The sequence below is a fragment of the Ochotona princeps genome, unplaced genomic scaffold, assembly GCF_030435755.1.
Source record: "Ochotona princeps isolate mOchPri1 unplaced genomic scaffold, mOchPri1.hap1 HAP1_SCAFFOLD_414, whole genome shotgun sequence".
Lineage (NCBI taxonomy): Eukaryota > Metazoa > Chordata > Mammalia > Lagomorpha > Ochotonidae > Ochotona > Ochotona princeps.
Genome location: NW_026697061.1, coordinates 1 through 26,122, shown reverse-complemented (window position 1 = coordinate 26,122; position 26,122 = coordinate 1). Strand labels below are relative to the sequence as shown.

General features: G+C 61.7%; 4 protein-coding genes across 6 annotated transcripts; 1 reads left to right on the top strand and 3 right to left on the bottom strand.

The window, feature by feature from the left end:
• Nucleotides 1-5,677: 5,677 nt before the first annotated feature.
• Nucleotides 5,678-8,352, bottom strand: LOC131478883 (DAN domain family member 5-like). Its single transcript, XM_058659512.1, has 2 exons — nucleotides 7,946-8,352; nucleotides 5,678-5,926 (listed from the first exon to the last, which is right to left on the bottom strand). The coding sequence occupies exons 1-2, from the start codon at nucleotides 8,249-8,251 to the stop codon at nucleotides 5,678-5,680; spliced, it is 555 nt and encodes a 184-aa protein (XP_058515495.1). The 5' UTR covers nucleotides 8,252-8,352.
• A 3,576-nt stretch (nucleotides 8,353-11,928) lies between these two features.
• LOC101521905 (large ribosomal subunit protein mL64) lies at nucleotides 11,929-13,937 on the top strand. The gene is made up of 2 exons (XM_058659511.1): nucleotides 11,929-12,297; nucleotides 13,603-13,937. Exons 1-2 carry the CDS (start codon nucleotides 11,945-11,947, stop codon nucleotides 13,919-13,921), a joined length of 672 nt encoding a protein of 223 aa, XP_058515494.1. The 5' UTR covers nucleotides 11,929-11,944; the 3' UTR covers nucleotides 13,922-13,937.
• Nucleotides 13,938-14,295: 358 nt separating this feature from the next.
• LOC131477907 (UV excision repair protein RAD23 homolog A) lies at nucleotides 14,296-19,800 on the bottom strand. Of its 3 annotated transcripts, none has more exons than XM_058659509.1 (9): nucleotides 19,582-19,736; nucleotides 17,291-17,452; nucleotides 16,954-17,141; nucleotides 16,762-16,817; nucleotides 16,506-16,633; nucleotides 16,299-16,377; nucleotides 15,979-16,109; nucleotides 15,042-15,206; nucleotides 14,296-14,950 (listed from the first exon to the last, which is right to left on the bottom strand). In XM_058659509.1, exons 1-9 carry the CDS (start codon nucleotides 19,699-19,701, stop codon nucleotides 14,837-14,839), a joined length of 1,143 nt encoding a protein of 380 aa, XP_058515492.1. In that variant the 5' UTR covers nucleotides 19,702-19,736; the 3' UTR covers nucleotides 14,296-14,836. The 3 variants fall into 3 exon arrangements, with proteins under 3 accessions (XP_058515492.1, XP_058515491.1, XP_058515493.1); XM_058659508.1 differs by having other exon boundaries at nucleotides 14,791-14,950; nucleotides 15,979-16,112; nucleotides 19,582-19,775; XM_058659510.1 differs by having other exon boundaries at nucleotides 14,895-14,950; nucleotides 15,107-15,206; nucleotides 15,979-16,112; nucleotides 19,582-19,800.
• Nucleotides 19,801-21,898: 2,098 nt separating this feature from the next.
• LOC131478882 (calreticulin) lies at nucleotides 21,899-25,875 on the bottom strand. The gene is made up of 9 exons (XM_058659507.1): nucleotides 25,676-25,875; nucleotides 25,025-25,126; nucleotides 24,642-24,845; nucleotides 24,284-24,378; nucleotides 23,615-23,824; nucleotides 23,411-23,524; nucleotides 23,184-23,327; nucleotides 22,444-22,536; nucleotides 21,899-22,093 (listed from the first exon to the last, which is right to left on the bottom strand). Exons 1-9 carry the CDS (start codon nucleotides 25,764-25,766, stop codon nucleotides 21,905-21,907), a joined length of 1,242 nt encoding a protein of 413 aa, XP_058515490.1. The 5' UTR covers nucleotides 25,767-25,875; the 3' UTR covers nucleotides 21,899-21,904.
• Nucleotides 25,876-26,122: the final 247 nt, after the last annotated feature.

The window sequence follows — 26,122 nt, the reverse complement described above, 5'->3', positions numbered from 1 at the left end:
ACCACTTGGGGAGTGAATCAGTGGATGGAAGATCTTCCTCTCTGTCTCTGCTTCTCCCTGTACATCTGCCTTCCCAATGAAAGTAAACAAATCTTGAAAGAATTCAGAATCCCACAGATGTCACCCACACCCCGTGAAGCTGACTGACTTGCAAAGACACCCACACTAAACACATGCACACACACACACACACACACACACACACAATCATACCCCGGCAGCTCAGCCCATCCAGGCCCCACTCCCACCCCGCCCCGGGCAGGGCAGCGATCGGTAGCACCAGCCAGCCAGCCAGCCGGCCAAAGCAGTGGGGAAGGAGTTGGGGAAATGTTTCATTTGCAGCTACCCTGGAAACCTGGTCTTGCCTCCTGAATGGAGCCTCTGTGCACAGCGGCCCCCAGGCCTGGCAGCAGAGGCCCGGCAGCCACCCCAGCACATGAGGTCTGCCACACCGATTGCCTGACCAAACCACGTGTGCTAGGACTGGGTCGTGTGTGGGGGGGAACCCTTGAGGGAGGGTGCCACTGGCTACAGCGTCCCCGTCCCCACCCCACTCCCAGACATAGCAGTTCCTGGTGCTGCCTGGGGAAGCCACTCTCCCAATCCCAGCTGCTGGAGAGGAAGAGGAGATGAGGCTGTGTCCTTCCCCACCCCATGCGTGAAGGGCCCCCCTTCTCCCACTGCAGTCTGGGGTTTGTGGGGTGTGTCCCAGCACCCCGGTCTGTGTGCCTCTGCAGCTGCAGGCGACCACACTGGGTCACCAGGGCCTCACTTCGCCCCGAGCAGGGACACCTCCGGGACACGGCCTCACTGTCGCCATGTGCCCCGCAGGGAGCAGGCAACCCATGCCCGGCGATGGCTTGCAAGCCAGTGCTGGCACAGCCCCTCCCCTCCCCCACATGCCCGGTGCATGGGATTGGTGCAGTGTCAACCACACCGCTATAACATGGCCCACAAGCCCTGCCCCCCACCCCAGCGGTGTGACAAGACCATCACCGTCTCCACTGCCCGTCGCAACATGGTGACAGCCTCCATGCTGGCCCAATCAGCAGCTGGGCATGCTGACCTGGTGCCCATACGTGTCCCTGGGACACACTCCCCTCCACCCACTGAATCTTTCAACAAGCCTAGAGCGAGGAGGACACCTCCTGCTTCCCTTCACAGTTGGTCCAAGTGGAGCCCCAGGAGGGGGACTGGGGGGGCTAATGGACTCGCAGCTGTTGGCAGTGGGTGCCAGCCCCCCCCAGGCCTCATGAATATTCATAAACTGGGACCGTCTCCTGAACCTGTAGGGAGTGGGAGGTCCCAGGCAGCTGGGCCCCCCTTCGGTGCCAGGAGGCTCTCAGGTGGTGGTGGGGGTTGAGGGGGTGGCAAGGCTGGCCGCGGCAGCCCTTGGAACACATCCCTGGCTCCACACACAAGCCGCACATACAATGCTCACACTGTCCACATGTGCGCTCACACACATAGGCAGCAGACAGGCAAACACACAGGCTCACACAGCAGACACGCCTATAGGTTCGTGCACACACAGACATGTACACACAGGCTCACACAGACACGCACATATACCCACACACAGGCTCACACAGACACGCACATATACCCACACACAGGCTCACACAGACACGCACATATACCCACACACAGGCTCACACAGACACGCACATATACCCACACACAGGCTCACACAGACACGCACATATACCCACACACAGGCTCACACAGACACGCACATATACCCACACACGGGCACCCTTAGGAAGCCCCTCCGCGTAGACTCTCTCCGGTGCAAACCGGTATCCCCTCTCTATCTGCACCGACACACCCTCATCTCCCTCGGCCCACTTTCTCGTGTGGCTGATGGACAAACTGAGCACAGCGGTGTCCACCACCCCGGCCCCTCGGGGCAGCGGCTGCGGCCGAGCGCCCCCTGCCTGCCGGGCTGCTTCCGAGTGTGCATGCACGCAGGCGGGGCGGGCACACTCCTGGTGTAACCATGGCATCTTCCTGGCACGCGCGGGGGGGGGGCGGGCGTGTTGTCATGGTGCCGGCCGCGCCATGAATGGGGCATTGTTCCTCGGCCCCGAGGCTCCCCCCCATCACAGACCCACCCGGACCCACCCACCCGGGGCCGTGGGGAGGGATGGAGCTGAGGAAGAGACAGAGGAAAGGCCTGGCCAGGTACCCAAGACAGTGGCCCCAGGTGGGGGTGGGGAGATGGGTAGGGCTGTACCTGGCCATGACATGGAGTGCCCTCACACACACACACACACACACAACATGCCATCAGATAAAATCAGAGTCATAGCTGAGAAGTAGCAATGGGCTCCACTATGCACACCCAGCCTCAGCTGTGCAAGCAGGTATAAGAGCTCGGAGACCAGGAGGGGTATTAGGAGAGGGCTCCAGCCCTTTGGGTGGGGTCCCTGATTCTGACTTTCCAGAGCGCCCTCAACACAGACTCACACCCCCCATGCAGGTACCACCCGAGGGGATGCTTTACCCATCGAGGGGGAGGGAGCAAAGGGCTCTCCGTCAGAAATGCCTACGCTTGAAGGGACTCATACCCCACATGGCCAGGCCTCCAGGCAGTAACCCCCTACCAAGCCGTGTCATGCGGGGCCACCTGCCCACGTGTGGGGGACACGCCTGTTCCCCCATGTCCTGTACCCTCCGTCTTGACCCTGTGCTGGGTTCTGCCAGCTGTTGACAGACGTCAACCGGCAGTGGAAACCAAGACAAAGGGGGAGACCCACCTCCAACACCCCCCAGAACCAAGCCCTAGAAAGACCAGGTCCAGCTGGGCCCCACTGAACCTGAACCGCGTTCATTCCCTGCCAGCCTCTGCTTGGCCCAAACCTAGGCCAAGGGCGCCCCCTCGTGGCTACATGTGGGCTCTGCCGCCACAGTCCAGAAGGGAGGACCGACACAGATTGTAGAATCCAGAATTGCACCCTAAATTCTAACAATATCAGTTTAAGGTGGAGGATCCAGAGCCCACAAACGCTCTGGGTTCCCCGTGTTTGCTCAAGCTCAGCCTTGGCTGTTGGAAGCATGTGGGGGGTGAAGCAGCAGATAAAAGCTCCCTGTGTTTGCCTGTCAAGTAATTACACACATTAAAAAAACCAACAACAAGGTAGGAAGGGGACAGAGGGAGCCGTGGCGTAGTGGGTCGAGTCACTGCCTGCAGCATCACCTATGGGTGCTGGTTCAAGTCCCTGCTGCTCCACTTTCCAGCTAGCTCCCTACTGATGACCAGGGAAAGCAGTGGAGGACAGCCCAAAGCCTTGGGACCCTGCCCTCACATGGGAGACCCGGAAGCGGCTCCTGGCTGCTGGCTTTGGATCAGCTCAGCTCCAGCTGTTGCGGCCACTTGGGGAGTGAACCAGCAGTTGAAAGATCTTTGTCTCTGTCTCTCCTTCACTCTGTAGATCTACTTTACAATCAAATAAATAAATCTTTTTAAAAAAATGTGAACAAGGATCCGCCAGCAAAACCTAGTGCCCTCTGCCCTGCTAGGAACACCTGGGTGGCAATGATGAGGGAGGGAGGGAACTAAGCCACAGAGACAAGGCGGGGGGGACTGTACACCCCCACAGTACACACCCTCCACTCTGCAAAGTTCCGGGACACCCACCCACTCCTTCCCTAGTGTGTGTGCCCATCCCATCTCCCAGCCTGCATGCTGTTGCCCTCGTGGGTGCCAGTGTGGTGGCTGGGACGTGTGTGTACATGCACACCCATGCCAGCTCTCTCTCTCTCTCACACACACACACGCCCCCAAGCGCCGCCAGGCTCCATGCCCTGGCAACCTCACAACCCCTGGGAACATAAGCCCCGCCTTATTCCGCCCCCCCCAGTGCCCACTCAAGCCCTCCCCTGCTTGGGCCGGCTGGCGGGCTGTTAATACAGATGCCAAATTCGTAATTGTAACTGAGGGTGACAGGGTCACCTTGAGCCCCAGATGCTCGCGCGGTGACAGATGGCGTTGGCAAACCTGATTAGCGGCCCCCCGTGCCAGTGCCTGTGGCACCTGCAGCCCCCCACCCCCCTTCCAGCTCTCATTACCCACCCATTCTTGGGGGGGTAGCTTAGAGAAGCTGGGGGGGCAGACAGCTGGCATTGCCCCAGGGATGGGGGGAAGGACTCCAGTGGCTCCTACACACACACACACACACACACACTCACACACACCCTGGGCACCAAGGTTCCCAGCTGGCTCCCCTGGCTGGCAGGAGGTGGGCACAGCTGACTCGAATGAGCTGTGTGTGTGTGTGTGTGTAAGGGATGGGGGAGCAGGCTGCTCAGACACACCGCAGGGAGTGGGGCTGGGGACAAGCTGCCCACCCAGACAGCCCCTGGGGTTTGGCATTGTGAACCCCGCAGCAGGGAGCAAAGTGTACACTCTCGCCCTCACCCCACCCCAGGAGCCCCCTTAGAGGTCCCCTCCCTCCTTCTGGCTCCTTCAAGCCAGGAGGGCTTTGGGAGCTGCCAGCCTGTGTCGTTCCCAACCCTGGGCAGTGCCAACCTGTAGGATCACCCAGGTCGCCAGCTCCCACGCCCTGCAGTGGCCCATCTGTTTCCTGGGGTCCCCTCTCCCTGGGCCTGACCTTCACCTACTGGGAGGTGAGGGGGGCGGCTTCCTTCCGGAGCCAGGAAGAAGGATGGGGCAAGGGTAGGCTTGGCTCATTCCCCTTCCTCTCCCTGTCCCCCACCCAGCCCCACGCTCCAGGGGGCATTTGGAGGGAAAGCTGACCACGCCACATGTCCCAGGGTCTGTGCCAGACAACGCCATCTGCCGCCCAGAGCCAGGCTGCCTGGGCCTGCTATGGCCCCCGGGCTCCAGCTGGGGACCCCCAAGTGCCAGAGGCCGCCACCCATTTTCAGTCCCAGAAATAAACACACACACACACACACAAGCAGTGTGACTGCTGGGCTGATCTTTATGGGTCCTGGGTGGGGAGGGTTGGGGGGGTCGTCGCGGGCGGGTCTGTGGCCCACAGAATGGAAAGAGCAGCCAGGCCAGTTTCAAGGCTGGCGAAAGTTGTGCCGGCTGGGGTCTGCCCTGGGTGGGGCCCGTTACACCTGTCCTCCCGGAACATGGGAGAGCGTCAGAATGCGGGTGGCCAAGATGCGGCTCTGTCGAAGGGTTAAGCATGAGCATCCAGTGGGCAGGGACCACGCTGCCCTCTTGGGAGGCCCGTGTCTACCCCGGGCTTCATTCTCCCCCCTCCATCCCAAATGCCTCCTCCTACCAGCTCCCTGGTATTAACCAGGGAAGGTAGCGGGTCATGATGGCTCAAGGCCTTGGGCCCCCTGCCACTTACAGGGGAGACCTGGCTGAGCCCCTGGTTCCCTGCTTTGGTGCAGAAATTTGGGGAGTGAACCAGCAGATCAAAGATTCTCTCAAAGATTCTCTCTCTTTCTCTCTGTCTTTCAAAACAAGCAGGCATCTCACTGCCTTGAATCTAAATCCCAGGTGTGCCACTGAGGGATCCTGCCTCAGTCTGTCTGTCCATAAAATGGGGATGACCCAAGTCCTCTCTCTGGGGCGGGGGTAGTGGGCACCTGCTTAGGGGTTATGCAAATGAGACCACCTGCCCAGCCTTGCGTCCCTGGTCTCTGGGTGCTTCAGAGCCCGTCTCCCGCCACCCTAACCCCACCGAATGAGGGCTCATGGCTTTGGGCCGCACTGACAGCTGTTAATCAGCACGGTGAACATCTTCACCCGCCGCCACGTTGACACGGGCCCGCCCCCTTGGCACCACAGCACCACCGGGGTCCGGCGCTGGCGGCCCGGCTCGCAGCTGTTGCAGAGGGCCAGCGAGGCAGGGTCGGAGCCGGGCACGAAGACTGAGGTGCAGCGGCCAAAGCAGATGTGGTTGCGCAGGCGCGCCACGGAGCAGCCGGGTCTGGACAGCACCTGCATGGGAAGGGGGCAATCAGAGAAGGCCGGGACAGCACAGTCTGGGGCTGGAACCACCCCCCCCCCGAGGCGTCAGCTGGCATTTGGCGCCACCCAAGCACGACAAAAAAGTGGATGTTGGAATCAAGCTGCCTCCTGTGGCCAAGGTTCAAGTCCTAGATCCTCCACTTCCGAAGCAGCTCCCTGCTGATGTAGCTGGGGCAGCAGCGTGCGACCATCCTGCCGTCACTTGGGAGACCCGGCGGGAGCTCCTGCCTTCAACCTTACCATTGCGGCCATCTAGAAAGTTAGCCAGAGGACGGAACCTATTTCTAATTCCACCTTTCAAATGAACACATGAACACCTAAAACTAGATTGTGCGTATCATACCCCAAGTCACAGCCCTTCTCTCCTTCTCCACACCCTCTGCCCAAGGACTCCTGCTTTATAAACATATGTTTATTTATCTGGAAAGCAGAGAGTGACAGAATGCTAACACCTGCTGGTTCACTCCCCCAATGGCCCCAACAGCCAGGGCTGGACCAGGCTGCAGCCAGGAGCCAGGAGCTCCACCCGGGTTGCCCACCTGGGTTGCCCACGTGGGTGCAGGGACCCAGGCCGTCACAGCTATCGCCTGCTCCTTTCCCAGGCATGTGAGCAGGGAGCTTGATGGAGGTTGGGACTCATGCCAGACACTTGAAGCTAGCATGAGGGAGACCCCTTGGCAGCTCACCCCAGGGTGCCACCCCACCTCCCCCTCAAGTCCTCCCTGCCACCTGCCGGCCCTGACCCTGTGAATCCCTCCCTCCCTCCAGCGTGCACCTGTGGAGGAGATGTCGCCCCCCTGGTGGTCTCTCTCAAGGCACCCGTCATCCCTTTCCTGGCAGGCTCAAGGCAATGGTAAGTTTTGTCTCTTTGGGAATCGGTCTTACTCCTTCTCTCTCTCTCTGCTACCTGAAGGCCAGGTCTTCGTCTGATGATTGTCCCTCACTCGGGCATTTTGGATAGATTTCCCATCCACTGGTTCACTGTACATATGGTCACAACAGGACCAGGACGAAGCCAGGAGCCTCTTCCGGGTCTCCCATGCAGGCGCACGGTCTCAAGGCTTTGGGCCATTCTCCGCTACTTTCCCAGGAGCACTAATAGGGAGGTGGATCAGAAGTGGAATAGCCAGGACTTGAACCGGTGCCCATACGGGATGCTGGTATGACAAATGGAGGCTTACTTTACCCACGGCACTGGTCCCTCACATTTGTTTTTTGGAAGCACACTCCTATAAGCCCCATTTACAGATGAGAAAAGTGAGAAATGAAAGAAAGGCGTGTGACTCCAGGGCCGCTGAGGACGCTACTGACCTGCACAGCAAATATGCACCATCAGGGGCAGTATTGTCCCTGGGAGCGAGAGGAGTGGCTGGCCGGGGGGGGGGGGTGTCACCCAGTCAGGCTTGGACAAATGACAAGCCAAGGGCTTTTGGGAGCTGACCCCCAGCCAGGCCAGGTCACCGGCACTATGGCACCAATGGCTCACTTCGACTGGCAGAAGCAGCCACGAAAGCTCAGAAAAGGCATCCCGCATGGGCGCCAGTTCGAGTCCTGGCTGCTTCACTTCCAGTGAAGTTTTCTGTTCATGCGTTTGGGGAGGACAACAGGTGATGGGCCAAGTGCTTGGGCCCCTGCACCCGCATGGGAGACTCAGAAGGAGCTCCTGGCTCCTGGCTTCGGCCTTGGGCTCCCGCACCCATGCAGGAGACTCAGAAAGAGCTCCTGGCTTCAGCCTTGGGCCCCTGCACCCACGTGGGAGACTCAGAAGGAGCTCCTGGCTCCTGGCCTGACTCAGGCTCAGGTAGCAGCAAGCCTGTAGAGGGAAGACGGATCACGGGCACCCTCTAGTGGCTGGCTGGAAATAGACCTGCTGGAAGCCAAGCTCAGACCCTGGTGGAGTGTGGTGGGGGTTAGGGTGGCCACAGTCTGCACCCCGGCCAACGCTGCCTGGCATCCAGACAGCTCCGTCCACCTTCCCATCCCACTCACCTGCGTGAAGGGCACAGCCTTGCACACCTCCTGGGTCACTTGCTGAGGATCCAGCGGCAGAGAGATGGTGGCAGGGGCCACTTCCAGCGAAGCACCCTGCACCCGCAGCCTCCGGGGTCTCTGTAAGCCCAGGAAGGCCTTCCAGCTGCCAAGGCCGGGGGGTGGCACAGGGGCGCCTCCTGGCACAGCGCGGGTTTCATTGCTCGCAGCCCAGGGCTGAGGTCTGGGCTTCCCAGACGCCAGGGGCAGCAGGGCCGCGCTGAGCAGGCCCAGGAAAGCAGCTAACCGGCCAAGGGGCACCTGCATGGCTGGCTGTCCGTGGGTGTCTGTCTGGGGGCTCAGGGGGGCAGCGCAGCCGACCCTGCTGTCTGGGGAGTGGAGTCTGGGCCCCCTCTCGCCCTCAGCATCTGCTTTTAACCCCTTTGTCTCCGCCCCCATTGCCCCCTCTCTCCCCACCCCGCCCCCCAGGGTCACCTGGGAGCCGCCTGTGTAAACCCACAGGAGGAAGACAGAGGCTGTAAAGATCCACTGTATTCTCACACCTCCCCCCAGGCTGGGGCTCTGCCGGGGACCAGAAAAAGACAAATTCTACTAAGAGAAAGATCAACGCCCAAGCTCTTGGCAGGTACTAGAACCCTGGAGGGACAGGGATCGAAGCAAAATGCCACCATGCAGCTAGGCTTTGTCCAAGTTCAATGCCAACCCTGCTGGGTTCCCTGGCTGTACCACCAAGGGCCAGGCCCTGCACCGCTCTGGGCCTGTGCTCCCTGTCTGTGCCCTGGAAATTCACCAAAGTGCCAGCGTCATGGGGTCGCTCTCTGACAATTCAAGATCACTGAGAGGGCCTAGAATGATAGCCTAGCAGCTAAAGTCCTCACCTTGCACGAGCTGGGATCTCATACGGGTGCCGCTTCTAATCCCGGCTGCTCCACTTCCCATCCAGCTCCCTGCCTGTGGCCTGGGAAAGCAGTGGAGGACGGCCCAAAGCCTTGGGACCCTGCACCCGTGTGGGAGACCCGGAAGAAGCTCCTGGCTCCCTACTTTGGATTGGCTCAGCTCCGGCCATTGCGGCCACTTGGGGAGTGAACCATCGGAGGGAAGATCTTCCTCTCTGTCTCTCCTCCTCTCTGTATATCTCCTTTCCAATAAAAAATAAATAAATCTTTTTTAAAAAATGATAACATGGCATTGTGAGTAAAGCCACCACCTGCAGTACAGGCAGCATAGGGACACCAGTTCAAGTCCCAGCTGCACCACTTCCGATCCACTTCCGATCCACTGGGAAGAGCACTAGAAGATGGATTGCCCATGTGCTTCGGACCCTGTGGCCGACTCAGATGGAGCTGCTGGCTTTGGCTGGCCCAGCTCTGGTTGTTGTACTGGAAAACAGGAGATGAGAGATCTCTCTCTCTCTCTGTCTCTCTCTCTGCCTCTCAAATACATTTTTCAAAAAACAGAGACACTGTCCTGGCTCCGCATCTGATCAGGCTCAGCTCCCTGCGCTCGCGCACCCCGGGAGGCAGCAGGGGACAGCCCAAGTCCTTGGGTCCCTGCCCCCCACACAGGAGACCCGGATGGAGTCTCTGGTTCCCGGGCATTTGGGGGAGTAAACCAACAGTTCGTCTCTCTGCTTCTCAAACGAATTTTCTGAAAAAAGAGAAAGCTCCTTTGGAACAAATCGTTTGAAACTTCTGTAGTTTGTTTTTTTTGCAATATGAATTTTCCATGGGCTTTCTGAAGATTCCCTCTATGCAATGATGTAAAACACTTTTTTCCCCAAGATTTATTTAAAATAAATTTTTTAACATTTATTTTTTTTATTGGAAAGGCAGATCTACAGAGAGCAGAGACAAAGAGAAAGATCTTTCATCCGCTGATTCACTCCCCAAGTGGCCGCAACGGCCAGCGCTGAGCTGATCCGAAGCCAGGGGCCAGGAGCTCCATCCGGGTCTCCCACGTGGGTGCAGCGGCCCCAGGACTTGGGCCATCTCTCACTGTTTTTCCAGGCCATAAATAGAGAGCTGAATCAGAAGTGAAGCCGCCTGGACTCGAATCTGCGTCTCAGACGTTGGCTTTACCAACTATGCCACAACACCCACCATTCCCAGTCCCCTCCCCCTCATAAAGAAACTTTCAAATTGCCGTTTTCCATTCAGTTTTTTAATTCAGCTGGCCCTTCTCCTGCCCACAGACACGACTGACACTGCGGGGCAGAACGGGCAGACCCAGAGGAGTAAGATCCTGGGCGTGCTTGCAAGAGGGCCAGGTATGGGACAGGAAGGGTGTCCGTCCCCAGGGCAGGGGAGGTGACATTTTTGCCAAAGACCCGGGATGCTGCAGGGAGCTGTGGGAACAGCCTGCTAAAGCGGGGTGGGGGTGGAGGCAGAGTGGGGGAGGGGAGAGAGTCCGGCCACAGTGGACCCCCACCCCCTAAGGGCGTGCATGTCACACCCAGGTGAGGAGCTAAAAGGCCTCCTGGGACCGTGAGAAGCCACGGTTCAGCCCCTTCCCACATCCCACCCTCACTGCCTTCCACCTCTCATCCCCACCCCTTAGCAGCCCCTAACCATCAACGACCCAAGCCCCTCACCGCCCCCACCCCTCAGCACCCCCACCCCTCACCGCCCCCACCCCTCAGCACCCCCACCCCTCAGCACCTCTCATCGCCATCCACCCCTCAGCACCCCCACTCTCAGCACCCCCACTCTCAGCACCCCCACCCCTCAGCACCCCCACCCCTCAGCACCCCCACCCTCAGCACCCCCACTCTCAGCACCCCCACCCCTCAGCACCTCTCATCGCCATCCACCCCCAGTGGCCGCGCTCTCTGGAGTCCGCGCCCGCCCTCTGGCGGCGGCTCCTGGAATTGCGCGGTGGCAGAGGACACCTGCTCGCTCCTGGGGACTCTAATGGAGGAGGGTGGATGTGGGCTCCCCGCAGTCACCACCTCGCCCCCTCCAAGTTGCCCTTCTGCGGTCCAGCACCCCCAATCCTCCTGCCCGGCTGCGGCCACCTCCCTCCTCCCAGCGCTCTGCGCACAGTGTAGCTCCCCACCCCACAAGCCCCCAAGACCAGCAGCAGGTGCCCGGAAGCCCCTGAGTCAGGTCAAGCTACCTCCCCTCCAGCTCCACTTCCCCTCCAGCTCCAGCTGGGCTGGGAAGGCAGCCAGGAGGGTCCCAGGGCCTGGGTCCCCGCACCCAGCGCACCCAGCGCACCCAGCGGAAACCTGGGTGGGGTCCCACACAAGCTGCTGTCATTTAGGCAGGATGCGCTCAGAGGGAAGATCTCTCTCGCTCCCTCTTTCTATCATTCTGCTTTTAAATAAATAACTTTTAAAAAGTTATTGAAGAGTAGCAAGGTTTTCTTATTGAGGAGGGGGATGAGGACAAGCACACGCTGTGAGAAAGCTTCACTTTAGACTGAAAAGAAATAATGTTTCAGAAATAATCTTTCTGGGACCCAGCGCTGTCACTCGGTTAATCCTCGCCCTTCAAGCGCTGGAATCCCATTTGGGCACCGGTTCGTGTCCTGCCTGTGGCCTGGGAAAGCAGTGGAGGACGGCCCAAAGCCTTGGGACCCTGCATCCGTGTGGGAGACCCAGAAGAGGCTTCTGGCTCCTGGCTTTGGATCGGCTCAGCTCCGGCCATTGCAGCCACGTGGGGTGTGACTCATCGGACGGAGGATCTTCTTCTCTGTATAGCTGCCTTTCCAATAAACATAAATAAATCTTTTTAAAAAAATAAGTGAATCTTAAATTTTTTTTTCAGTATAGTTGCTTCAATTTTTAAAACAGACGAATTAAATTACACAAACACGCTGAATTGGACATGCACAGCATGACTGACCTAAACATGACTGGATCAAATGCAAAGCGGTTCTCGCAGGGCTGCGAAGCCCTGGGGTCCCTGGCCTCGCCCCGCGCCCAGCACGCAACTCTCTGCGCTCAGGCAAGCGCCGCGGCCACCCCGGCCCGGCCCGCGAGGACCCCGCACGCCCAAGATGGCGGCGTCCGTGCGGCCGGCGCGCCTGCTCCTGCTCGGGCCGGCGGGCGGCCTGGGCCGCGGCGGGCGGGCTTACCGGGCACCGCCGCCGCCGCGTCGACCGCCGGGGCCGTACTGGCCAGACCCGGAGGCCCCGCTGACCCCGCGCTGGCAACTGGGGCCGCGCCACGCCGCCAAGCAGTTCGCGCGGCACGGCGCGGCGTCCGGGGTGGCCCCTGGCGCGCTGTGGCCGGGGCGAGCGCAGCTGCTGGAGCTGCAGGCCGAGGAGGACGAGAGCTGGCCGAGCCTGGCGCGCATGCAGGAGTCGCTGCGGGAGAAGCAGCTGGCCGAGGAGCAGCGGCGCCGGGAGAGGTGCGGGGCGAGGTGGGGGTGACCCACGCTTAGGGCGCAGACCCCGGACGAGGTGACCCAGGGCGAGGTGACCCACGCTTAGGGCGCAGACCCCGGACGAGGTGACCCAGGGCGAGGTGACCCACGCTTAGGGCGCAGACCCCGGACGAGGTGATCCACGCTTAGGGCGCAGACCCCGGACGAGGTGATCCACGCTTAGGGCGCAGACCCCGGACGAGGTGACCCAGGGCGAGGTGACCCACGCTTAGGGCGCAGACCCCGGACAAGGTGACCCAGGGCGAGGTGACCCACGCTTAGGGCGCAGACCCCGGACGAGGTGACCCAGGGCGGGGGTGACCCACGCTTAGGACGCAGACCTAGGGCGAGGTGACCCACGCTTAGGGCGCAGACCCCGGACGAGGTGACCCAGGGCGGGGGTGACCCACGCTTAGGACGCAGACCTAGGGCGAGGTGACCCACGCTTAGGGCACAGACCCCGGACGAGGTGACCCACGCTTAGGGCGCAGACCCCGGACGAGGTGACCCACACTTAGGGTGCAGACCCCGGACGAGGTGACCCACGCTTAGGGCGCAGACCCCGGACGAGGTGATCCACGCTTAGGGTGCAGACCCTGGACGAGGTGACCCGGCGAGGGTGTCTGCAGGATGGTGCCGTTCTCCCTGAGGCCTGGGCAGTGGGCTGACGAGCTGGCTGCCCCTCCCTGGCCTCAACCTTCCGAATATCTCAGATGGGTCTGGAACTGGCACCCCACAGAGGTGCGTGTGCTGGAGGGGAGCATCCGTTTGTTTCTTGCCCTGTGTTATTATTACTAATGTTTGTTGGAAAGGCAGACTTACAGAGAGGAGACAAAGATCTTCCACGCGCTGGTTCACTCCCCAAATGGCCAGAGCTGAGCCGATCCAAAGCCAGGAGCTGCTTCTGGGTCTCCCACGTGGGTGCAGGGTCCCAAGGCTTTGGGCCGACCTCCACTGCTTTCCCAGGCCACAGGCAGGGAGCAGGATGGGAAGTGGAGCAGCCAGGATGTGAACTGGTGCCCACATGGGGTGGGTGCCTAGCTTAGCAAGCAGAGGATTAGGCAACTCTTGTACCTTCTTTGCTGGGCGCGTAGCACCGTACCTGTGGGGTGATGTTTACAGAACGGAGGTGGGGTCACTCATGACAACAGCCTGGGTGGGGCTGCGAGTTACCTGACCCCATCCTGCTCCAGCCCTTGACAGCTCAATGGCACGGATTACAGAGTTGGGGGGCTACTCTGCCTGGCCCACAGGCCTCTGCACCCTCACCGCGTCCCCCTCTCCCCGCAGGGAACAGCACATCGCCGAATGCATGGCCAAGATGCCCCAGATGATCGAGGACTGGCGGCGGCAGAAGCGGGAGCGCTGGGAGAAGGCGCAGGCCGACAAGGAGAGGAGGGCGCGGCTGCAGGCCGAGGCCCAGGAGCGCCTGGGCTACCACGTGGACCCTAGGAGCGCCCGCTTCCAGGAGCTGCTGCAGGACCTGGAGAAGCAGCAGCGCAAGCGCCTCAAGGAAGAGAAGCAGCGGCTCAAGAAGGAGGCGCGGGCGGCCGCCATGGCCGCGGCTCCCACCCCTGCCGCCAACCAGGACCCCGCGGCTCCCCAATAAAGACTACTGGGCCTGCGGTCTGTGTGTCCTTTCCCAGTGGGCCCTGGGCCTTGGCTAACTGGGGCTGCTCCAGAGTGGTGGGGGCAGGAAAGAGGGGGGCTGCTGTGGAGGGAGCAGATGGCCGAGGAAAAGGGGGCTTCTGTTTACCAACATTCATCTCCAGTAATTAGCCAATTACCAGGGGGGGAACTGAGCCAGAGCCGATCTGGGGATTGTGGGGGGCAGGTGGGGGGGAAGCAGGGAGCAGCCACCCCTTCCAAGGCTGCAATTCCAGGCCTGACTGGGACAGACGCAGCTTGGGGGTGGTGAGGTGGGATGGGAAGACATTGGCAGCCCCCAGACCCCAACACGCTGGAGTGGACCATCGGGCTGACTTTTTTCTTTTTTTGTCCAAAACTTTTATTCACTTCAAAACCTTGCCAAGACTTTCTTTCCTGGGATGGGGGGGGGGGGTGGCCTAGGGGCTCAGCCCAGATGGAAGAATTTGGGCCACTCTCACAGAGGATCAAAGTTTGGGGGGCCAGCCTCCCCTCATTCGGGTGATGAGAGCAGGGCTGGGGGGAGGGGGGCAGCGAGCAGCCGCCTCTCCATCTGGCTGCGGAGAGTTGGGACAGAGGCCAAGAGGGGCCCATCTGTCGCCTCCCAGCCCTGCCAGCGCCTCCCGAGCAGGGCCAGAGTGGAGGCGCAGGGACAGCTGTCTGGCCTGGGTCCTTGCAGACCACGACGGGAGCTGGTAGTTGGTGTTTTTGGTTTGTTTGTTTTTTTTAAGGTTTTTGATTTTTTTTCCCCACTTCTTAAATAAACATGAATATATATTTTTTTCTTTTATAAAACATTCTGTGGAGGGGAGAAGGGGCAGGGCAGGAGGGGGCGGGCAGGCAGGGGGACAGTGGCGGCCCGGCCTCCCAGCATCCATCACTCATCATCGAAGTTCTGACTCAGAAGGAAGTTGGCAGCCAAGTTCTCATTCTTTTCACATGCGAAGTAGGCCTGGATCACCAGGCTCTCGGGGAAGCCCAGGGCCTTCAACTGCAAGCGGAGGAGGGGTGCTGTGAGCGCTGCGGGGCTGGGGGGCTGTCCCAGCCAACGGGCTCCCCACCCCCCCGGCCAGGTCACTCACTCTCTCTATAGCTTCCTTCTCCTGCGGCGTCACCTGGATGTAGTTCATCTGTGGGGCCTCCTCGCCTATGGCGCCCACCTCCCCCTCCGTGTCCGAGATGTCGGCCAGCTCCCCTGGGGGCTCGTTCAACATCTGGATGAACTGCTCCTGGTGCCGGCTGATTTGCTGTGGAAGGGATGGCCGCTGAGCCGTAGCCCTGGGGCCCCTCTTCCCCGGCACCACCCCTGCTCTCAACAAGTGCCTGCTGAAGCCAGAACCCCAGGCCCTGTCCGTGTGGTCAGGTGCTGGGCAGCTCTGGCCATCAGCAAACACGGGCAGGTGGGACATGGGCACAGGAAGGACCTGCACCTGTGTGGGGTGGGAACCCAAAAGGGGAGCCCAGGGCAGGTGGAAAACAGAGCGGGAGGACTTGAACCTCGCGCAGCCAGCTGGAGGTCCTGCAGCCCTGTGCACGCATGGCCATTTCTGCAGAGGAACCAGCTCCTCTTGCACCACAGTGAAGGCCCTGGCAGCCCACGGACCGCTGGACCAGGTCGGGAGGAGAGGCCGGCCGGCCAGGACCCTGGGACCAGCTGCTCCTCACAAAAGGGAGGGAGGATGAGTGTGGGCTCCGCGGACAGGCTCACGGATACAAGAGGGGCACTGAATGTATGCGGGGGAAGACTCATGGGAACAGGTGTAGCCAGCAAGGTGGCCGGGGGCAGGGGGAATGTGACAGGATGGGGGTAAGGAGCGGACACACGACACTGCCCTCCCAGGCCAGCATCTGGAAAGAGCCAGCAGGACGCGTGGTCCCAGAGTCAATGGGGGCCAGGCCCCGGCTGCCCCGGGAGGTGCCACACAAATAGAAGCAGCCAGAGGGTGCCAGCTGTGTGTGGAGCCCAGGACTGGAGCCAGGGGCCTGCTGGGCGGGTGCTCTCAACCCCCAATCCCGCACCTGCAGCAGCTGCGGGTTTTCCTGGCCCAGCTGCTGCAGCAGCGCGGGCAACAGGGCTGGGTTCTGCTGGATCACTTGCCGCATGTTCTGGAACTGGGGCTGGTCCCGCAGGAACTCCAGGGGGTTCTCTCCTGCTGGAGGGGAGTGGGGTCAGGGGTCAGGCCAGGTGCAGTCTGAATGCACGTGTGTTTGTGTAGGTACCTGCACACAGCTTCCTTGCACACCACCCCTCCTGCTCACCTGTGCACCCCCCCCCCGTTCGCCTGCCTCTGTATATGTGTGTGTGTGTGTGTGTGTGCGCGCCTGCCCCATCTGCTCACCTGCCTCGGTGGCCGGCTGCTCTGACACCTGGCTCTCCTGCACGGCCCCGTGCTCCGGCTCGGGGCTCCCGGGGATCCCCTGTCAGGGCTCCAGTTCAGTTCTCACGCACAGACCACGAGCCTCCCTCCAGCCCACAGGGAGACCTCTGGATGCCGCCACGGCCCCCCAGGGGCCCTCCGAGAGGAGGTGGAGAGGCCCCACCTCACCGTGAGCAGATACTCCACAGCCCGGTGGGGGTTGTTGTAGCTGGCCCGCAGGGCGGCCACGACCCGCTCCCGCTCGTAGCCCATGGACATGATCTCGGTGAGCATCGTCTCGTACTCAGAGCCAGTCACTGCGGAGGGAGCGTGGCGGGGCCGGGTTACCGGGGAGCCGTGGTGGACCCTCCCGCCGACACCGGGGGGCCAAGGCCCGGCTGCAGCGCTGGGTCGTGACCTCTGCCCGGGGGGACCACCCACCCACCTAGCGTGGAGGCTGCATCTTCCTCTCGCCCGCTGCTACCTGAAGAGGGAATAGAGCTGCAAATTCAAGAGAGAGAAATCGGACCCGAGCTTCCGGCGGCCAGCAGCCGCGCCCCCACCCGCCCTCGGCCTTCTTGGAGGTGCACAGTTAGGACCACGACAGGAGGGCACTGCCTCACATCCCCTGCCTTACCCGGACACGGACTCGGGCGACGTCGTGGGGGCCGACTCCTCGGATGGGCTCTTGTCTTCTCTGCCGGCTGCTGGGGGCTGGGACATGCCGGAGGCGGGGGCCGGTGGGCAGACGGTGGACGAGGAGGACTCCGGGGCGGCAGTCGGGGAGGCCTCCGGGGGTGCCGAGGAGCCCTGGCCAGCCTTGGCCTGTGGCAGCGGGAGCAAACACGGGGCAATGGGTGTGGGCTCGCTATCACACCCACGCACCCCCACCCAAGCCCTCGGCCCTGCCCCGCTGGCCGCGTGCCCGGCTCTAATCTCTCTCCCTCGCCGGCTCCCTGGGCCCACCCACCCACCTTGGTCACCATGACGACCACGAAGTTCTTCTCGTCGATGCCATAGTCCCGGACCGGGACGTCGTCGCTCAGGATCTTGCCGGCGTAGATGAGCTTCTGGCCGGCCACGGGGAACGCCTCGCGGCCCTTCTCGGCCTCTATCTTCTCTTTCAGCATCTTGACCTGGAAGGCGCCGTGGCCGGGCTGAGTTGCCACACACGGCGGACCCTGCTGCTGCCCCCCAGCCCCCAGCCCGTCATCTGGGGAGCCGAGCCCTGCTCTGCGCGCCGTCTCAGCCTCTGGGGATGTGTGAGGTGGAGGGGACCTGCTCTCACCAACGGGGCACGGAGGTGAGCAAGGGGAAACACAAAGTGGCTGAGGGAACCAAGAGGGCCCGCAGGGCACTGTCCTACTGCGTTGCCAAAAGCTCTCGTGGGGGTGGCCAGTCTCCAGGAAATTTCTGAACAGTTACTTCAGACTGTGTAAAAGAGAAGGAAGAAGCCTTGCACAAGCCGGGATCCCAATGGGCGCCGGTTCTAATCCCAGCTGCCCGGCCTCCCGTCCAGCTCCCTACTTGTGCCTGGGAAAGCAGCCGAGGACAGCCCAAAGCCTTGAGACCCTGCACCCGTGTGGGAGGCCTGGAAGAAGCTCCTGGCTTTGGATCGGGTCAGCTATGGACGTTGTGGCCACCTGGGGAGTGAACCAATGTGTAGAAGATCTTTCTGTGTTTCTCTCTGTAAATCTGCTTTCCAATAAAAATAAACATTTTTTTAAAAAGCAGGATGAGGGGCCTGGCACAGTAGCCTAACGGCTAAAGTTTTCGCCTTGAATGTGCCGGGAACCCATATGAGCACTGGTTCGTATCCTGGCAGCCCTGCTTCCCATCCAGCTCCCTGCTTGTGGCCTGGGAAAGCAGTTGAGGACGGCCCAAAGCCTTGGGACCCTGCACCCACGTGGGAGACCCGGAAGAGGTTCCGGGCTTCTGGCTTCAGATCAGCTCAGCTTCAGCTGTTGCTGCCACTTGGGGAGTCAATCAGCGGACAGAAGATCTTCCTCTATGTCTCTCCTCCTCTCTGTATATCTGACTTTCCAAGGAAAATAAAAAAATCTTAAATAAAAAAGGATGAAGAGGTAAAAGACACAATGAAGGCTCCCGCATTTCACAGCACTCAATTAGAACAATGACAAGCTTTCTGGAAGATTCAGTGTACACATTTAATAAGGCAGGCACAGTGACAGAGAGCCATACAGAGAGAGAGACAAATCTCCCATCTGCTGGTTCTCTGCACAAGACAGGCGAGAGCTGGGAGAGGGTCGGGGCTTCACAGTGGGATGCAGGGTCCCTGCTGGCAGCGCCACGCCCGTGTGCCACCTGCATTCCACCCCGGAATCCAGTCCCCTCTCCTCCTGCTGCTCCCGGCTCCTCTCTGCAGTGTGGACTCCCACCCGGAGGCTGCCCCCGAGCTCACTACCACCAAGGTCCTCACTCGCAGCTCCTCACGTCAAAAGTCAGCCAGACAACACGTGACAGAGCCATCACACACAGTGCTGTCACCCAAGAACTGCCTGTGTTGTCATGACCTGCTCAGTGTCACCGGCCCTTCTGCCGACACTGGGCTAGGCCAGGCTGGAGCTGGGCAACGCATACCGGGCTGGGTGCCCAAGCACTGGCAGCTCCCCTGGCAGGCGCCATGGCCATGGGGCCTGGCCCCTGGACAGCTGCCCCAGCCTGGGCCCTGGACAGTCCTGGACCGCCACCCAGCCTGAGCCCCGGGACAGCTGCCCCAGCCTGAGCCCCGAAACAGTCCCGGGACAGCCGCCCCATCCTGAGCCCCGGGACAGTCCCGGGACAGCCGTCCCATCCTGAGCCCTGGACAGCCCCGGGACAGCTCCCCCATGCTGACCCCTGGACAGCCCCGGGACAGCTCCCCATCCTGAGCCCTGGACAGCCGCCCCATCCTGAGCCCTGGACAGCCCCGGGACAGCCCCCCATCCTGAGCCCTGGACAGCCGCCCCATCCTGAGCCCTGGACAGCCCTGGGACAGCCTCTCCAACCTGGGCCCTGGACAGCCCCCCATCCTGAGCCCTAGAGAGCCCCCAGATTCTGAGCCCTGGACAGCCCAGAGACAGCTCCCCATCCTGAGCCCTGGACAGCCCCGGGACAGCCCCCCATCCTGAGCCCTGGACAGTCCTGGACAGCCCCTGGCGTGCCCGGTCCCCGCGCCGTCCTTCCCCGGCCCTCCGGTTAGAACCCCGGGCTCCCCGCCCCCCCCACGCCACCCGTCACCCCCGGGCTCGGGCCCGGCCCGCACCGTCTCCTCGGGCTCCATGCGGATCTTGAAGGTCTGCTGCTGCAGTGTTTTCAGCGTGATGGTGACGGCCATGACGGGGCCTGAGCGACGAGGCGGCGGCCCCGGACTCTCGGACAACATGCAACTCACGCCGCCGCCATCTTATAGCCCAGCCGCGCCGCGCGCGCCGACCGCTTCCGGGGCAGGCGGTGCGTGCGCGGACCACCGGCCCACGTGCCCCCAGCGTGACCTTTAGCCTCCGCGGGCATGCGCGCCAGCGCGCGCTCACGCCCGCGCATGCGCATGTGACATTCCCTGTTTGCCGGTGAAGAGACTGCTTTGGCGCAGACATCTGATCACGTGTTTGGTGATGTCACGACCAGTATCGGTGACGTCATGCAACCGCCAGGCGGCTCCAGCGTCCCTACATTTTAGCCCGAAGTTTTGATGTTTTATTTTCCTTCCAGAAAAATCTCTATTAAATGTTTTTTTTTTCCTTTTAGTTATTTGAAAAGCCCGAAGGCAATGTAGCCCTTCCACTAGGACCGGGCCCCAGGGTCTGGGCTATCACCTGGCGCCTTCTAGGCCCCAAAGAGCAAACTTTAAAATATTTGGACGATCCGGGATGGTGCTATGGCTTATCTGCACACACCGGGATCCCACATGGGCACCGGTTCAGGTCCCGGCTGCTCCATTTCCAGGAAGCTTGTGGCCTGGGAAGGCAGCAGAGATGGCCCAAAGCCTTGGCCCCCCGCACCCTCGGGGGGGATCCAGAAGCAGCTCCCGGCTTCAGCTTCTAGTACGGCCAGCTGAGTGAACCAGCAGATGGAAGAGCTAGCTCTCCTCCGTAAATCTGCTTTCCCAGTGCAAACAAGCCTGGACTACCCCTGGGCTGCTTGGTGACCTCACTCAGGCAAGATTTTTCTGCCCCAATTCTGCCATCACTTGCTCACCTCAGCCGATCCCGACCTCTTCACCACCCATATATTCATTATGGCTTTTTCTTCACTCTCCCCTGAAACACACCAACCCTAAAGGGCCTAGGAGGGACTGGAAGAGGAAAAGCCAGTCCCAGAGACAGGGTAACCCACCCAAATTTGAAGAACTAAGCCTGGGCCACTGGCCATAGGAGAAGTTAGAACCCGGATGCAGGGTGGGACTGACTGGAAGGCAGGGCAAGATTCCCACATCTCATGTCCTAAGCTCACCATCCTGACACACTGGACACTACGGAGCCCCTGGGCACCACACCCATGGCCAAGTTGCAGCGCACACTGCAAACCTTGATTCTACAAGCTCCCTGGCCGCTGACAGCTTCCTACCCCTTCTGAGCCTTCCCGCTCAAGCCCCCCTGACCTGTCCTGCAACCACCACCCGCGTGTGTTCCCTCCCTTGGGTCGGCCTCTTTCCCAAACTGACACCTAGGACCATCCAAACAGAAACCCTGCAGGCCGTTTCCTTGGCTCGTGACACTAGGGACTGGGGCATAATCCCAGTGCCCACAGGGGCTCACAAGACCTAGGAGGAAGTGACCAGGTTGTTGCGTCCACCACCGCCCCACTCTTGCTCACCAAGTTCTGGACCTGGTTTTTCTCATTCGACCAAGGCGGACAGGTTACAAATGACACTCGCTAGCTGTGGTGCGCAGGGCATCAGGTGGACTACATGGGGGGAGGGGGACATAAGCTTTCTCCCCTTGGGCTGCTGGTTTGGAGGTGAAGGCCTCCTGCGGTCTTGAACCCCACTAACCCCAGCAGCTGCAGGTGAAGGGGCATTCCCAAGTGCCCCCCTCTCAGAGGGAGACCCAGGAGGAAGACACAAAACTTAATTTAATAGAAATTTTCGTTTGTAGTTCTTACATTCTCAAGTGTGAGCCAAGCCGGAACCCACTGCCCCCCACCCAAAAGCGGCAGCCCAGTCCCAGGGGGTGGAGGTGGGGGCAGCAGAGGGGTGGCACGGGTTAGAGCCCTGTTCCTCCTCAGTGCTGGGGGGGTTTGCAGGTACCACCCCTTTTCTCCTGCCTGCCTGGTGGGGTGGCGGGGGGCCTTCCTCCCCACTCTCCTTGTCCCCCACCCTAGCCCCAAGTGGGAAGGGGGTTCGAGGGACAGGGAAGAGAGGGGCACAAGGAAGGTGATGTTGGATGAAAAAGGGGAGAATCAAACACCAGTAAAAAAAAATGCGGGAGCTGTGGGGGGCAACAAAACCAAAATTCACCCCAAATCTGAACCTGCCTGGAAGGGAAAAACAAAGTTCTCATGGAGTCTCACAGAGACATTATTGGGAGCGGCCGGCTGTGCGGCGGGAGCGCGGGCCGCAGTCCAGCCCGCAGCGGGCAGCATGGCCTCTACAGCTCGTCCTTGGGCTGGGCAGCGTCGTCCTCCTCGTCCTCCTCCTCCTCGTCCTCCTCCTCCTTGTCCTTCTCGTCGTCCTCGTCCTCCGCCGCCTCCTCCTCCTCCTTGCGCTTCTTGTCCTCCTCTTCCTCCTTCAGCCTCTGCTCCTCATCCTGCTTGTCCTTCATCTGCTTCTCGGCCGCCTGTGGGCACACCCGGCCCTCAGCACCCCGCATCCCGCTGCCTGCGGGCACACCCGGCCCTCACCACCCCGCACCCTGCCTGCGGGCACACCCAGCCTTCAGCACCCCGTATCCCGCCACCTGTGGGCACACCCGGCCCTCAGCACCCCGCGCCCCGCCGCCTGCAGACACACCCGGCCCTCAGGAACCCGCATCCCGCCACCTGCAGGCACACCGGCCCTCAGAACCCCGCATCCCACCGCCTGCAGGCACACTCGGCCCTCAGCACCCTGCAATCCCCACCAGCCAGTCCATCCCCTCAGCCCCCACCTGCGACACCCCCAGCCAGCCCACCCCTCCCCAGCCCCTACCTTTGTGACACCCCACGTCTCGTTGCCAAACTCCTCAGCATAGGCTTCGTCGTTGGTAATGAGGAAGTTGTCAAAGATCGTGCCGGACTTGACCTGAGCAATGGAAGGAACAAGTGAATGAAGGCTCAGAGGGAGAAGTCCAGCCCGACGGGACACAGCGAGCTGGCTGTCTGCCATCCACAGTGCTGGCCCCGCAGGTGGCCTGCGTGTGACCTGGGGCCCTGGCGAGCTCTCTGTGGCCCCGACAGCTGGCTTGCAGCTCAGGTACCAACTGTGCACCTGCAGCAGGGACACCTCTGTCCTCAAAGATCCACTCACTGATTGGAAAAGGCATGACAGGGAAAAGGGGAGGGGCAGGGACCTCATCACCCACTGCCTCACCTCCACGCCAGGAGCCCAGCTGGGACTCCCACAGCGGGGAGAGGCCCAAAGATGCAGGGCATTGCCTGCTGCCCCCCCGGCGCCTTGGCAAGAGGCTGGATCAGAAGTGGAGCAGCCCGCCCGGGCACTGTGCCACAGCTGTCTGTAGTGGCAGCTCAACCTGCCGCCCCTGAAGACTGACCCTCCCCACCCGACACCAGCTTTGGCCAATGGCAATGACCTTCCAAGGTCACCGAGCTGGCTCAGGCAGCAGGTGCAGCAAGCCACGACTGTGAGGGGCTGGCTTCAGGGACAGCATCGGCTCTGCCTGAGCTGGACCCCTGCCCTTCCCTCCGCTCCTCCTGCTCGCCCCCTCTCACCTGCCACAGATCCAGGCCCAGCACAGCAAAGCTGTCGTAGGCATAGATGTTGGCGTCCGGAGAGTACTCGGGGTTGTCGATTTCTGGGTGGATCCACGTGCCCTTGTAATCGGGGTTGTCAATCTGCCGTGGCTTCCACTCACCCTGTGGGAAGGTGGGTGCACAGGTAAGCGGCTGAGGCAGGCCCCTTCCCTGTGGGGGCGACCTCCGGCCGCTCCCCGGCGCACCTTGTACTCGGGGTTCTGGATGACCGGCGGCTCCCACTCGCCATCCATCTCTTCGTCCCAGTCCTCTGGCTTCTTGGCGTCGGGGTCCGGGATGTGCTCAGGCTTGTCCCAGTCCTGGGAGAGAGGTCCATGCATGAGGTCAGTGTGCGACCCGCTGGCCTCCCCCAGGGTGGGACCGGGGAAAGGCCCAGCCCCAGCACCCACCTCGGGCTTGGAGTCTGTGGGGTCGTCGATCTTGGCCCGCTCATCCCAGTCTTCCGGCTTGGCGGCGTCGGGGTCCTTGATCTTCTTGGGGGGCAGGAAGTCCCAGTCGTCCTCCAGGGAGCCCGACTCCACCTGGCTGTTGTCAATCTTCACCTCATACGTGTTGTCGGGCCGCACGATCAGCGTGTACAGGTGTGTGAACTCATCATCCTGGGGGTGGGACAGCATGATGTGAGTGTGTGTGTGTGTGTGTCCAGCACGCCCTGCTGTCCCCGGGCAGTGTGTGTGTGTGTGTGTGTGTGTGTGTCCAGTACGCCCTGCTGTCCCCGGGCAGTGTGTGTCCAGCACACCCTGCTGTCTTCAGGCAGAGTGTGTGTGTGTGTGTGTGTGTGTGTGTGTGTCCAGTACGCCCTGCTGTCCCCGGGTAGTGTGTGTGTGTGTGTGTGTGTAGCACGCCCTGCTGTCCCCGGGCAGTGTGTGTGTGTGTGTGTGTGTGTGTGCAGCACGCCCTGCTGTCCCCGGGCAGTGTGTGTGTGTGTGTGTGTGTGTGTGTCCAGTACGCCCTGCTGTCCCCGGGCAGTGTGTGTGTGTGTGTGTGTGTGTGTGTGTGTGTGCAGCACGCCCTGCTGTCCCCGGGCAGTATGGTGGTGGGGTAGGGAAGACACACACCTTACACCGGATGTCCTTGTTGATCAGCACGTTCTTGCCCTTGTAGTTGAAGATGACATGAACCTTCTTGGTGCCGGGCCCACAGATGTCAGGCCCTGGTGGGGGTGGGGAAGCCACCTGAGTGACCGCTGCCCACGGCTGCCGAGGTCCCCACCCTTCCTTCCCATAACCCCTCCCCCCACAGCACCAAAGACCAAGGACTCAACACTCGACTCTCGCAGACAGATGTGGAAGTACCCGCACGTGGCCAAGTGTGGCAGACACCGGGATGCCCGTTTCCACCCACACTGACTGGGGGTCTCTCCACACTGCCCCGACGACGGAGGATGGGGAGGTTTCAGGGGGCGGGGTCCCTCACCGAACATGATGTTGTACTCCGAGTCGCCGTGCATGTCCTTCTGGTCCAGGCTGGCCGGAAACAGCTTCACGTAGCCGCCCCCACAGTCGATGGTCTGCTCGTGCTTGACGGTGAACTGCAGCACCAGCGGCTGGCCCTTGTTGCTGAAAGGCTCGAACCGCGCGGACAACGCGTAGAAGCGGGCATCCTGGCTCGTCTGCAGCCCTGGGGCGGACGGCACAGAGAGCCTGGGTCCAGAGGGGTCCCCCGGGACGTCCTGCACCTGCCTTCTAACTCCCGGGGGCCGGGGGCAGGGAGGAAGCCCACCCTGCTTCTCAGAGCCGGGTCCAACCTGCACCCCGGGGGGGGGGGGCGCGCACGCACACCCTCCCTTTTTAGCGAACCTTTATCTTTCTCCTGATCGCCGTAGAACTTGCCGGAACTCAGCACGAATTTGCCAAAATCAGACTTGTGTTTGGATTCGACCCAGCGGTTGGTCCACCCATCTAAGTGAGGAGCGGTGGAGGGGAGGGGGGAGGTCGGTGTCCAACGTCAGGTTAGGGCGACTCTGCCGGACCCCCACCCGCCGCCACCACCCCTCCCAGACACACACCCACCTCCCATCATCCTTCCCGGGCACCTGCCAAGACCCCACTAGGTGGACGGGGGTGGGGGTGGGGGTGGGGGGACGGCAGAGGGACGACGTGCCCACCCGTCCTTCCCAGGACGGAACCTGGGTGACAGTCCGGGGTGTCTTGAGCAACACTCCCCTCCCCAAATTCCAGCCTGCGCTCCCCCGCCCCCAGCACCTTACACACACACACACCCCAGGGAGAGGCCGCTGCGCCCTCCACGCTCCCCCGGGAAGGCAAACAGCGGATGGCCCCGCGGCTCTGGGTCCCCCGGGGAGGCCGCCGTGTTGGCCCTCGAGGAAGGTAATTACGAGGCCACAGGACGACGCCGATCCGGGCTTCGGGGGCGGCGGGGAAGGGGAAGGGGTAGGGCCACCGGTCGCGTTCGTGCAAACGGGCGCTCGAGCCACAGCCGGGCGTTACCTCCGTCCAGAAACTGTTCCTTGAAGTAGATGGCGGGTTCGGCGACGGCCAGGCCGAGGAGGCCGAGCAGCAGCGGCACGGGGAGCAGCATGGCGGGCCGAGGGGGCGGCGGCGGCAGCGGCGGCTCGCGGGCCCTTTAAGAACGACCGTCCAGCAGCGGCTCTGCGGTACGGAAGGACGCCGCTGCCGGCTGCAGCCTTTTATACCCGCCCGCCTCTCACACCAACCTGACCCGGCCCCTGGGCCCTCCCCTCCCGCGTTTCTATTGGACGTTCGCCGCCGCTCTGCCCGTCCATTGGACGAACGCCGGGCCAGCAGGTCCGGTTGTGCCTCGGAACGCTGGGTTCCCAGATGGCCGATTTCTATTGGCCGCACCGCCGACCAATGAGGGTCGACCACGCGTTGCGGGGGGGGGGGGTGGACGTCTCCTCGGGAGGGAGGGGGGCC

What these genes read in the sequence shown, in the direction of transcription:
- LOC101521905 (XM_058659511.1), top strand. Translation starts at nt 11,945, where the DNA reads ATGGCGGCGTCCGTGCGGCCGGCGCGCCTGCTCCTGCTCGGGCCGGCG. An exon ending in GAGCAGCGGCGCCGGGAGAG is followed by an intron (nt 12,298 to 13,602) that starts GTGCGGGGCGAG and finishes CTCTCCCCGCAG; the next exon opens with GGAACAGCACATCGCCGAAT.
- LOC131477907 (XM_058659508.1), bottom strand. Translation starts at nt 19,701, where the DNA reads ATGTTGTCCGAGAGTCCGGGGCCGCCGCCTCGTCGCTCAGGCCCCGTC. An exon ending in TGGTCGTCATGGTGACCAAG is followed by an intron (nt 17,142 to 17,290) that starts GTGGGTGGGTGG and finishes CCGCTGCCACAG; the next exon opens with GCCAAGGCTGGCCAGGGCTC. An exon ending in TCGCCCGAGTCCGTGTCCGG is followed by an intron (nt 16,818 to 16,953) that starts GTAAGGCAGGGG and finishes TTGAATTTGCAG; the next exon opens with CTCTATTCCCTCTTCAGGTA.
- LOC131478883 (XM_058659512.1), bottom strand. Translation starts at nt 8,251, where the DNA reads ATGCAGGTGCCCCTTGGCCGGTTAGCTGCTTTCCTGGGCCTGCTCAGC. An exon ending in AGGCTGTGCCCTTCACGCAG is followed by an intron (nt 5,927 to 7,945) that starts GTGAGTGGGATG and finishes CTTCCCATGCAG; the next exon opens with GTGCTGTCCAGACCCGGCTG.
- LOC131478882 (XM_058659507.1), bottom strand. Translation starts at nt 25,766, where the DNA reads ATGCTGCTCCCCGTGCCGCTGCTGCTCGGCCTCCTCGGCCTGGCCGTC. An exon ending in CGATCAGGAGAAAGATAAAG is followed by an intron (nt 24,846 to 25,024) that starts GTTCGCTAAAAA and finishes CGTCCGCCCCAG; the next exon opens with GGCTGCAGACGAGCCAGGAT. An exon ending in TGGGCCTGGATCTGTGGCAG is followed by an intron (nt 22,537 to 23,183) that starts GTGAGAGGGGGC and finishes TCCATTGCTCAG; the next exon opens with GTCAAGTCCGGCACGATCTT.